Source organism: Dipodomys spectabilis, unplaced genomic scaffold (genome assembly GCF_019054845.1).
Source record: "Dipodomys spectabilis isolate Male_0828 unplaced genomic scaffold, ASM1905484v1 ptg000076l, whole genome shotgun sequence".
NCBI lineage: Eukaryota > Metazoa > Chordata > Mammalia > Rodentia > Heteromyidae > Dipodomys > Dipodomys spectabilis.
Genome location: NW_024870753.1, coordinates 10,345,488 through 10,356,729, shown reverse-complemented (window position 1 = coordinate 10,356,729; position 11,242 = coordinate 10,345,488). Strand labels below are relative to the sequence as shown.

At 56.2% G+C, this 11,242-nt stretch overlaps 1 protein-coding gene across 1 annotated transcript in view; it reads right to left on the bottom strand.

Annotated features, from left to right (window-relative positions):
* Positions 1-466: 466 nt before the first annotated feature.
* Positions 467-11,242, bottom strand: part of Trpc6 (transient receptor potential cation channel subfamily C member 6) — a 28,979-nt gene continuing 18,203 nt past the window's right edge. Inside the window, exons 10-14 of the mRNA XM_042682739.1 lie at positions 11,020-11,223; positions 10,015-10,089; positions 2,566-2,649; positions 1,671-1,746; positions 467-723 (exon numbers count right to left, since the gene is read on the bottom strand). Coding sequence (XP_042538673.1) covers positions 569-723; positions 1,671-1,746; positions 2,566-2,649; positions 10,015-10,089; positions 11,020-11,223 — 594 coding nt within the window. The 3' untranslated portion in view covers positions 467-568. The remainder of the gene's footprint in view (positions 724-1,670; positions 1,747-2,565; positions 2,650-10,014; positions 10,090-11,019; positions 11,224-11,242) is intronic.

Below are 11,242 nucleotides of genomic sequence, written 5' to 3'. Positions count from 1 at the left end.
TACAAAAGATACAGGAAAAGCATTCTGTGTACATATATGCACACACACACACAATCAGACCATCTGTGTTTGCAAGGGTCAGTGGGGAAAATAGTTTTTCGCATGAAGTGCAGTGCCATCAAAGAGATGAATAAGAAAACGTAAGCCGTTCTGTCTGCCCGGTTCTTTGAGGATGGAGACAGGTGACGATCGCACCGCATTATTTAAAGATAAGAAGACTGCCCTCCCCTCCCCCTCCCCGCTTCAAAGCTGGGGTCACCAAGATCAGGTTCTCTAGTCACCTGAGACCCATTCTCAAGCCGGCACAGCCTCGTCCCCACAGTTACCCCAAGAAAGCAGTCTTAAAAAAACAAGCTCCAAACCACTAGACAAAAAAACTTCCTTTATGATCTGCACTCTTTACCTCAATGATAAAACAATCAGCAAAGCTACGACACCGCGATCCCGCGGGCCGCGAGCCCAGCCGTCATCTCACTTTATTCCTTTATCATTGGCACTTAACAAAAATATATCAGAAAACAATATGGCTTCAAGTGGACAAAGACGGATTTCTAAGGAAGGATCTGGATTATCTTTTGCTGCTTTCCTCTTGATGTGGTTCCAAGGATAATTTCTCCCCGAGTTTCCTTATGAGTTCTGCTAGGTCCTCTGTGTTCTGGGACTTTTCTTCAAGGAGCTCGTAGCGGAGGCTGGAGATGTCCTGCTTGATTTCCTTCAGTTCCCCTGGGGGAAGCAAGGGCGGAGAGGGGTCAGCGGCTCTCCAGGGGAGCGTGTGGCTACTGCCCTGGTTATCTTGGGAGAGTGGACAGACCACAGCGAGTTCTGACGCTGCCCCAGGACGCAGCTGGAGAGGGCCAGGGGAGGGCTGTAACCCCAGCTCGGATCGGCCCGCCACCTCCCCAGCCACCCCTCCCGACCCCTCCCCTTCATCCCCCTCCCGACCCTCCCCTTCATCCCCCTCCCCGACCCCCTCCCCTTCATCCCCCTCCCGACCCCTCCCCTTCATCCCCCTCCCGACCCTCCCCTTCATCCCCCTCCCGACCCCTCCCCTTCATCCCCCTCCCGACCCCTCCCCTTCATCCCCCTCCCGACCCCCTCCCCCTTCATCCCCCTCCCGACCCCTCACCTTCATCCCCCTCCCGACCCCCTCCCCTTCATCCCCCTCCCGACCCCTCCCCTTCATCCCCCTCCCGACCCTCCCCTTCATCCCCCTCCCGACCCCTCCCCTTCATCCCCCTCCCGACCCCTCCCCTTCATCCCCCCTCCCGACCCCCTCACCTTCATCCCCCTCCTGACCCTCCCCTTCATCCCCCTCCCGACCCCTCCCCTTCATCCCCTTCCCGACCCCTCCCCTTCATCCCCCTCCCGACCCTCCCCTTCATCCCCCCTCCCGACCCTCCCCTTCATCCCCCTCCCGACCCCTCCCCTTCATCCCCCTCCAACCCTCCCCTTCTTCCCCCTCCCGACCCTCCCCTTCTTCCCCCTCCCGACCCCTCCCCTTCATCCCCCTCCCGACCCCTCACCTTCATCCCCCTCCTGACCCTCCCCTTCATCCCCCTCCCGACCCCTCCCCTTCATCCCCCTCCCGACCCCTCCCCTTCATCCCCCCTCCCGACCCTCCCCTTCATCCCCCTCCCGACCCTCACCTTCATCCCCCTCCCGACCCTCACCTTCATTCACTTCGTCGCTCTCCTTGTCCACCTGCGCCTGCAGCACGTATCTTTTGATGAGCCGCTTCATTACTTTCTAGACAGAGAAGGAGACGCTCGGCTCAGAGCTGGGCCGGGGAAGCCCTCTCCTCGACCCTCACTCCTGGGCTGCCCCGCGTGGGCCAGCGCTTTGGGAGTGAAGACTATCCAAGGTGAGCAGGTGAGGACAACAGCACGGCCCCACTCCGCTTTGGGTGGCCGCCATCTTCTCTGGGCTAAGGACTTCACCTCCGCAGAGAAAACGTCCAGCACCCAAGTCCCGGCACCATCGCCTGCGTTCCTCTTAAAGCGCTGGAGACGCACAGGCAGCCCTGCTGCGGGACAGGCGCGAGCCAAGTGCCGGCCCCACCGGAAGAGGAGAAGGAGGCCAAGTCGTCTCGGACGGCCCCACACGCGGCCTCACCAGGACCCAGAGCCAGCTTTGATGCTATGCTCGCTGTGAATTCTAGAATACCACGTTCAGCATCTAGACGCAGGCACATAGCCACGTAGGTTTCTCTCCATAAACACTTACCTATATTATCTGTCTAACTATATATAATACAGACATCTAGCAGAATTTTCATAGCAAGCAGAAATACCTGAATGGTGAGGTCTGAGGTGAATGTTACTCGCTTATGATCTAAGGTCAGCCTTCTGTGGTGAGCATCTCCCAAGGCTTTCTCTAAGTTGTTTACTTACCTATTCAGTACTTAAGACATGCCTGGCATGTTGCTCTGGATAAATATTTGCTGTGGGAATATGTCATTTTCAAGCTGAGAAACATATCCTCCTATCCCATTTCCATTTCATTACATAGTTTGAGAATCTACACATGACCGGTAACTGGCCCTCCTGCCTTCAAATGGATACGCACCTGATACCTTCCTGGAGGGCTATTGAGACTATTTAAGTGCAAGTCTTCTGAGCTCCTTATACTGGGTTGTGTATCGTGCGCAAGCTGCAATTCGAAAAGAATTAGAAATTGTTGTTGGTCCCAAGTAATGTCTGGGATCATTGGTTCCATGCATAACCACAGGTAATCTCGTGTACGTGAGTAATCTTATCTACCTGTACAGGGCCATTACCCGTCACTCGCTTGAGATTCTGCCTCCAAAACGGCCCTCCCGTCCCTCCACGCCCCTCCCCCCTGCCCCTCCCGTCCCTCCACACCCCTCCCCCACCCCGCCCCGTCCCTGCGTGGCCAGCAGAGGCCGTGGGGCCCTCACACTGTGGCTTTTCACCCCATTGCCGTGAGACGCTGTAGCCTTCCAATAAGACAACCACTGGCAATGGTGCCGTTCTTACATCACCAACAGCCACACCTGCCATGGGATCCCGAAGGCAAACCCTGGTAAGGCTGGGGGGCCAGACTTGGTGCGGAGGAAGCCCGGGACGTCCTTTGCATTGGGGATCCACAGCATAGTCCATCCCGCCAGCCTTGTCAATGGTGTTTCCTGACGGAAGCCCATCTGAGATCTCAACGCAGAACCGTGCTGCGCATTGCCCAGCTGGGAACTTCCTCTACGAATGTTTCTGGGTATAACTGTCTGTCCAGGAGCGGGGGAAAGATCTCTAAGGCTGTCTCCACAGGCTGCTCTAGCTCACGGGACAGGTCAGGGGGAGCAGACGCGCTGAGGAGACGCAGAGAGAGCCCGCGATGGGTGTCCACGCGCTCCGCCGCTGCGGCCTCCTAGAGCCACAGTGGCTGCGTGCGCAGCTCCGCGCTGCTCGCAAGGCGTAGGACTGGGCGCTGGGAATTCAAGGGAAAGCCAGAAATAGCTGCAGTGAAATGAGGTAAGAGATGGCAAGACTGGAAAGAACTGTGAAAACAATGTCAGTTTGAAAATAGTGAGGCCCCTCTCTCCCGTTTGCCCCCGGCAAACACACCAGGGAAGCCTCCCCGCTTCATGCTTTGTGCACAGCACATGGCTCTCCATTCATTTGCTCTTTCCCAATCCCTAAGTGCTTCTTCCTGCCCGTGGCCCAGGCGTGTGTGTGTGTGTGTGTGTGTGTGTGTGTGTGTGTGAACTCAAGGCCTGGTGTGGGTGTGAGCTCAAGGCCCGGCGTGGGTGTGAGCTCAAGGCAGGGTGTGGTGTGAGCTCAAGGCAGGGCGTGGGTGTGAGCTCAAGGCCCGGCGTGGGTGTGAGCTCAAGGCCTGGCGTGGGTGTGAGCTCAAGGCCTGGCGTGGGTGTGAGCAGGGCGTGGGTGTGAGCTCAAGGCAGGGCGTGGGTGTGAGCTCAAGGAGCAGTGAGCGCCTCTGAGTCTTGTCCTCGCCGGCCCACCTGAGAAGCGGGCATTGTGTTCCTTTCCGGCCGCCCGGCCGCCCCTCCTCGCTGCCGTGCTACACGCGTGCTGTCGGCGTGCTGCAGGCCGCGGCAAGCAGGGCCCGTGGCGTGTGCCCTGGAGCAGGGCTGGAAGAGGATGAAGGCCTGGAGGCACTTCTTGAGCAGTGACAGTTGCTTTGCGGGCGCTCCGCGATGCCAGGCACGCACGCCTGGGTCCGAGCCCAGGTTCACATACAATATGACGCGCGCTGGGCTTCCCCAGCCACGCGCCCTCAGCCTCCGGAGCTGGAAACTCGTGCCGCGCACTGCAGCACCAGCAGCTCCTCACCACCCATGCCGCGGCCAAACCACCCCAAAGCCACGGCCCCGGGACCGGAGGAGAGGCAAAGTCACCTCTGATTGGGAGCCCCTAAGATGGCTAACCAGTCTACGGCCATACCACCCTGAACACACACGCTCTCGCCTAATACAGCTGATGACTCAGGACCAAGCGTCTACGTACGCATTTGTTATTGTGTGACTAGCTCTAAGTGTGAAACGTTAGATTTGAATGTAAATATGACATGCCGTTTTAATTTCTATTGATTTCTATGATTAATTCTATTTCTATTAGTTTCTTCTAACATACCATACAAATCCAACAAATACTTATGGAAAAATTGGGAAACGCAGCCCAGGTGTAAGGAGGGCCTGTCGCCACTGGGTGGCAGCAAGTCCTCGTCTTCAATTCATTTCCACGCACAGCAGCTCAGCTTCAAACTGGAAAAGTGCTCGGGGCTGTTCTTGGAGAGCTGAGCGCTAGGCTGGGAGCAGGGCGTGCACCGCCGGTGGTGTGGACGCAGGACTCATGGAGGCAGAGAGCACTGGGCGCCAGCTTCCTCCGGTGAATCCACCCTGAGCCTCCCAGTGCTGCGCTCCCTCTGGCCCTGAAGTCCCACAAGCCAGCTCTGAACGAAGCAGGAGCTTCTCTTAAACTTTCCTATTCTCTGCGTGCGCTGTAGCTTTTTCATTTTCTACTAACCGTTTGCCACAAGCCTGGGTTGATTGTAAGTTCAGAGTGGGAAACGCAGCTGTGTGCTGTTCACAGAATGTCCGAGTGTCCGTCTTCTCTCGGCGCTCTCATGTTGTGGGTGGAAGTCTCTCGTTCCGGTCAGAAGCCGGGAACGGAGCCGTGCGCCAGGCAGCCACGGCCGTGTCCGACGATGGTCCGTGGGGAAGCGAGGGTGTGCGCAGTCGTGTTATACGGGGCTTGAAAACCTGCTCTACCAGTCGAGCTGACTCTGGGCCTACCATTTGTCTGAGATGGGACTTCAGGCTAGTAGTCTTCCTCCCGTGGGCCCAGGCTCCTCAAGCAGAGACCAGAGACTAGATCACCTCCTTCACAGCCAGCGTGTGGCCCCCAGAGAAGAGGCAGGGAGAAGGCACCGCTGGCACGTGGTGCTGGGACACTGCCAACAGCTCTTTTCCCCTAAGTACCAGGCTCTGGGTAGCCTGCACGGCTGGTTTAATCTAGTCGGTACAGTGGAGACATAGGCAGTTGACTGGCCTGCTCTTTGCAATTGAGCGATGCTTTTGTTATAGCAAACACTTTGCCAATCATGAATGGAAGGTGACTAGTCAGGGAGAGATGCCTCTTTGGATTGTTCTATAAAACATCCATTTCTTTGCCATAAAATGGCAGCTTTTGTACAAGTGTACTTAAGAAATGAGTTGTCTAAGCCAGAGTGGTGAAGGCCTTGAAGCAGAGCATCAGTACTCCAAGGCAAGTCTACATAATATATATATGTACATATCTATACATATGTGCATACACATACATACATATATATGCATACAGACACATGAGTATATATAGAACCAATTGTCTATGTGTACCTACCTCTATTTATTGTGGCTATTCTGCGTACTTGAGTTTTATAGAGAGTTACTAATATTTTTTTTTTTTTGCTGGTCCTGGGCCTGGAACTCAAGGCCCAGGCACTGTCCCTAAGCTTCTCTGGGCTCAAGGCTAGCGCTCTACCACTGGAGCCACAGCGCCACTTCTGGCTTTTTGTAAGTAGTTCATTGGAGAGAAGTCTTGTGGACTTTTTCTGCCTGGACTGGCTTTGAACATCACTCTCAGCCTCCTGAGTAGCTAAGGGGACAGGCAGAAGGCACCAGCGCCCAGCTAATACTTCATAACCTCTTAATTAGAAGAGACCACGGTGCAGCATGCTGCCCATGATACCAGGATTCTCAAAGGGAGACGCAAGCACCGCAGACCTAAGAGCTCCCCCCACCCCCACCGTGCGCGCTCTTCTTAGATGTTATTATTCACATGCGGATAACATGTACTCTGTTGTCACAGCTTCTCCTACCTTGCGAAGCTGTTGCTAATGGTGTGCTGCTGGCGCAGGGGCTGAGCTGGCAGAGCCGGGTTTAATCTAAGGGCCTCCCTCACTAGAGTCATCCTGGAAACGTCGGTGTCCGTCACCCCGTCCTGGTTCTGACGGGAGTGTGTGGCCGTCCGTCACCCCGTCCTGGTTCTCGTGGGAGTGTGTGGCCGTCCGTCACCCCGTCCTGGTTCTCGTGGGAGTGTGTGGCCGTCCGTCACCCCGTCCTGGTTCTCGTGGGAGTGTGTGGCCCTTGTTGAGCCTCACACACGCACACGCCAGCCAAGTTTCTCAAAGTTCATCACCCTTTGTTAAATTGGTTGGATAAACGTTTGGAGAAGTTAACTGTATTCTTTTGTGAGCGTTCCCCGTCCTTGTCCGTCCGTCCATCCATCTGCAATGACCCCCCTTCCTCCGTTGGTGGCCTCTTCTTGGCATGGAAATTCCAGAATAATTTCACTGCGCCAAGGTAACTGTAGAAAACTCCATCTGCTACATGTGCCTGGCTAGGTGTTTCATCGCAATTAGTTCAGGCTGCCTTCGAGTCTCCAGAACCCAGTGAGGCTTTTCTCAGGCCTAAGTCCATGGCTGGAACATGGGGGGGGGGGGCGGTGAGGGAGGGGAAGGGGGTTGAGAGTGCTCATGCCAGAGAGAGGGGGAGGGAGAGAGAGAGAGAGACAGGGGGAGGGAGACGGAAAAGAGGGTGGGAGAGAGGAGAAATCAGAAGAGAAAGAAGAGTGGAGACAAGAGGGAAGAGTAAACAAGAGAGAAGAGACAGGAAGCAGAGTGAGGAGAGGAGGCGAGAACAAGAAGGGGGGGCTGGGAAGGTGGCTCAGTGGTAGAGCGCTTGCCTTGCATGCCAGAGGCCCTGGGTTCCATTCCTCAGGACCACATAAGCAAAAAGAAAAAAGCCGGAAGTGGTGCTGTGGCTCAAGTGGTAGAGCGCTAGCCTTGAGCTGAAGAGCTGAGGGACAGCGCCCAGGCCCAGAGTTCAGGCCCCACGACCCAACACCCCCCCCAAAATAAAAAGAAGGGGAGAGAAGAGGAAGAGACGAGAGGGACGAACGAGAGGAGGAGATGCGAAGAGCGGTAGCAGAGGAGAAAGAAAGAGGGGAGAGAGAAGGGACAGAAGAGGGGGTGGCAGAGAAAAGAGGAGAGCCAGAGAGAGGAAAGAGGCGGAGAAAGATGGGGGGATGAGAACGAAACGGAGAGGGAGGAGAGAGGAAAGGAAGGAAACGGGAGAGAAAAGAGGAAGAGAAGCGATCAGAGAGAGGAGGGAAACGAGGAATGAGAAGGAGGTAAGGGAGATAGGGAGAGGCGGGGAGAGGGGGGAGAAACGGGGGAGAGGTGGGGGAGAAACGGGGGAGAGGGGGGAGAGCCAGGGAGAGGAAGGAGAGGTGGGGGAGAGGGGGGAGAGGAGGGGGAGAGGGGGGAGAGGTGGGGGAGAGGCGGGGGAGAGGAGGGAGAGGAAAGGAGGGAGGCGGGGGAGAGGGGGGAGAAGAAAGGAGGGAGGCGGGGGAGAGGCAAGGGAGGAGAGGGGGGAGAGGTGGGAGAGAGGCGGGGGAGAGGGGGGAGAGGTGGGGGAGAGGGGGGAGAGGCGGGGGAGAGGAAGGAGAGGAAAGGAGGGAGGCGGGGGAGAGGGGGGAGAAGAAAGGAGGGAGGCGGGGGAGAGGCAAGGGAGGAGAGGGGGGAGAGGCGGGGGAGAGGAGGGAGAGGAAAGGGGGAGAGGAGGGAGAGGAGGGAGAGAGAGGGGGAGGCAGGGGAGAGAAGGGAGAGGAAAGGGGGGAGGGGGGAGAGGAGAGGGGGAGAGGGGGAGAGGCAAGGGAGGAGAGTGGAGAGGGCAAAAAGAGAAGGGAGAGGAGTAAGAGGGAGCAAGTGGGAAAGAGAGAAATGGGAGCGGAGAGGGAGGAGAGGGAGAGAAACGGAGGACAGAGAGCGAAATGAGAGACGCAAAAAGGAGAGAGGAGGGGAGGGGGGAGGGATGGAGGGGGTGGAGAGACCGCCCGTGTGTAATTTGTGCACAATTCAGGCAACGTTGCCTTCCAGATCTACTCAGACGTAATCGTCCATCACCATTTCTCTTTCTTCCACTAATTCGTTCACTTCAAGTTACTTTTTTTCCCGATACATCCACTTAACATTTTTGAGCTAGATCTTGTGCTCGGTTGCGTTCTTTCTCGGGACTGTTCCTGGCCCGGTCTGACTGCTCGGCCCTCCCAACCAGCGGGGCTGTGTGGGTGTCTGTCCTTCCTGCACCGCGCCCTGGGGCAGTGTGCCTGGAAGTCAGCTTGACCGCTGCCACGCTCTGCAAATGGCAGGGGGTCTGTGGGGCACGCGCATGTGTCCTGGTGACAGCCTCGGCACAGTGCGATCGGCACAGCGTCCTGGTGACAGCCTCGGCACAGTGCGATCACCACAGCACGCTGGTGACAGCCTCGGCACAGTGCGATCACCACAGCGCGCTGGTGACAGCCTCGGCACAGTGCGATCGGCACAGCGCCCTGGTGACAGCCTCGGCACAGTGCGATCGGCACAGTGTCCTGGTGACAGCCTCGGCACAGTGCGATCACCACAGCACCCTGGTGACAGCCTCGGCACAGTGCGATCACCACAGCGCCCTGGTGACAGCCTCGGCACAGTGCGATCGGCACAGCACCCTGTCTGCTCACCGTCACCAGACCCGCCCAGACTGCTCTGTGAACCTCTGGATGAGAAATATTTTAGGGTGGAGAGGCACAAACTCTGCCCTGTATTTCCTTCCTTCCTTGGTTTTCCACAGCCCTTAACAATGAAAAAAACAAACAACACACCCTCAAGAAAATCCTCCTTAACTGATTTTGAGCCAAACCAGGCTGAAGACCAAATACAGGCGAAGGCTCACTGACTGTGCCCAGCACCCCAGAACCCCAAACCGCACTTGGCTGTGTTACTTGCAAATGACATCGCACTCACCTGCTGTCCCAAAGGGCGCCGGAAACAAGCGTGGCTCAGAGTTCCCTCGCGTCTGGCTGTCTCTGAGAGCCACGGTTTTGTTTAGGCCGTTGCGACATGGGTTACTACCTGGCACCGAGTGGAATTCCTGTCTGACACACCACTCCTGTACTTCGTCTCTAACTTCTTTAACTGTCATTTGTCTCTGACTTCCTGTTGTAGCCTACTCTGTGCTGCACTAAGCAAGGAAGCAAATAACCTCATCTCCAAAGATTCTCCTTCTTCAAATTAGGGAGTTATGCCCGCAGGACCAGCCACAAGTGCCACTAAATTCCAGCAGCCTCTTCTTCTCCATGTCCTCCTGGGCTTCCAGGTGTGCCACCACCCCACGCTCTGACAGCCTGCACTGGCCAGGCGTGTTCCCCTAATCTACCGACGCTTTGAATCGTCCCTGGGTCCGAGAGAAATTCCTCTCTCAACACATTGCTGTTTCTATACTCCACCCCCCACCCAAGGACCTAGAAACGAGCACCACTAAAAAATGTATGCGGAACACACGCACGCGCGCACGCACGCACGCACACACACACACACACCTTGCTAATTTTATGTAGGTTACTTTGACCTCCCAATAAGATTTAAGAAAGTTGTTAGAATTCTTTAACTGTCTCTTGCCTATTTCTCGAAGGCAGCCCTGACCGGGGTGAGGCTTTGTCCCCCCAAATCTCATCTCACCTGTTTCTGGTCAAGTGACAATTTTGAAAGATCTTCATGACTTCCCAGAATTCCAAGTTTCTTTTCTTCTTTACTCTTTTAAAGACAGCAAAATGAGTACAATTACAGCGCCAAATCCACTTTTCATTCTGCAGTCTATAAAGCCACCTGGTGCAACGCCCTAACAGGTATTTTGTCTAAGATGGAGACTGCCCTCACTATCTGACACTTGCTTTTGGTCACTGGCTGGTGCTCTACCACCTGATCCACACTCCCAACCCCCCACCTCCTTTTGGAGTTCTTCCTTTGGTAAGTGCTTAAACATTTCCTCTCCTCAGACCTGCAGTCTTCATTATGTGATGGGAAACGGCTTCCTCGGGACTGGCAGAATGCCGTGGACGTCTGTAGTGAAAACTAGCCAACCTAGACCTTACAATCGGCCTGAGAGCTGGTATGCCGGCAGCACAGGCATGCGCACCCTGCCCAGCTTCCTCTGCCAATTCATCTGACTCCTTTATGTTGTGGTGATCATTTCCTCCTGCATTAATACGGTGGAGGAATCCAGGACAAGAATGTTCTAGAACTCTGGAGGGGATCAGCTGGTGCCCCCAGACCGTTCCTTCCCCAGCTATGGACTGAAGACGCTCAGCTCCCACATCGTATGTGAGCAGCCGAGTTCAGAACTTTTCAACGTAGACGTGAGGTCCTGCCAGCCGTAACTGTGATACTGCACGTTGCTCTATAAGCCACTGGGAAAGCGACTGTCACCAGAACAGCAAAGGTGGACCCCGCAGCGTGGGAAGGGGGGAGGCCCGTTTAGCGCCTGCCGTGCCCTGCACGTCATTGCTGGGATGTTGTGTGAACTCGCGGCTCACACTAGGAGGCCTGTGCTGGACCAAGCGGCTGGGCGGGGATGGGCGAGCCCTGCGTGGGGGACGGTGATCTGGACTATGTGACCAGGCCCGGCCGTCACACACCGTGCCTGCTCGGCGGCGACCGGGTGAGGGCGTCCAGGCTCCCGGTTACCTCGCTCATCTCCGCGTCCTCCCGGAAGCCTTTTCTGTGCCCCACAAACAGCTCCGAAACCCACTTCTTCAACTTGACCAGGAGATAGAAGAGGGACTTGGGGCTGGGCACCAGGTTGAACGGGACCGGCAGCGTCCTGCCCTCCTCGAAGTAGGAGAACCAGAGCTTGGCCCTGGCGAACTTCCACTCCACATCGGCATCGTCCTGTGCACAACACACAGCC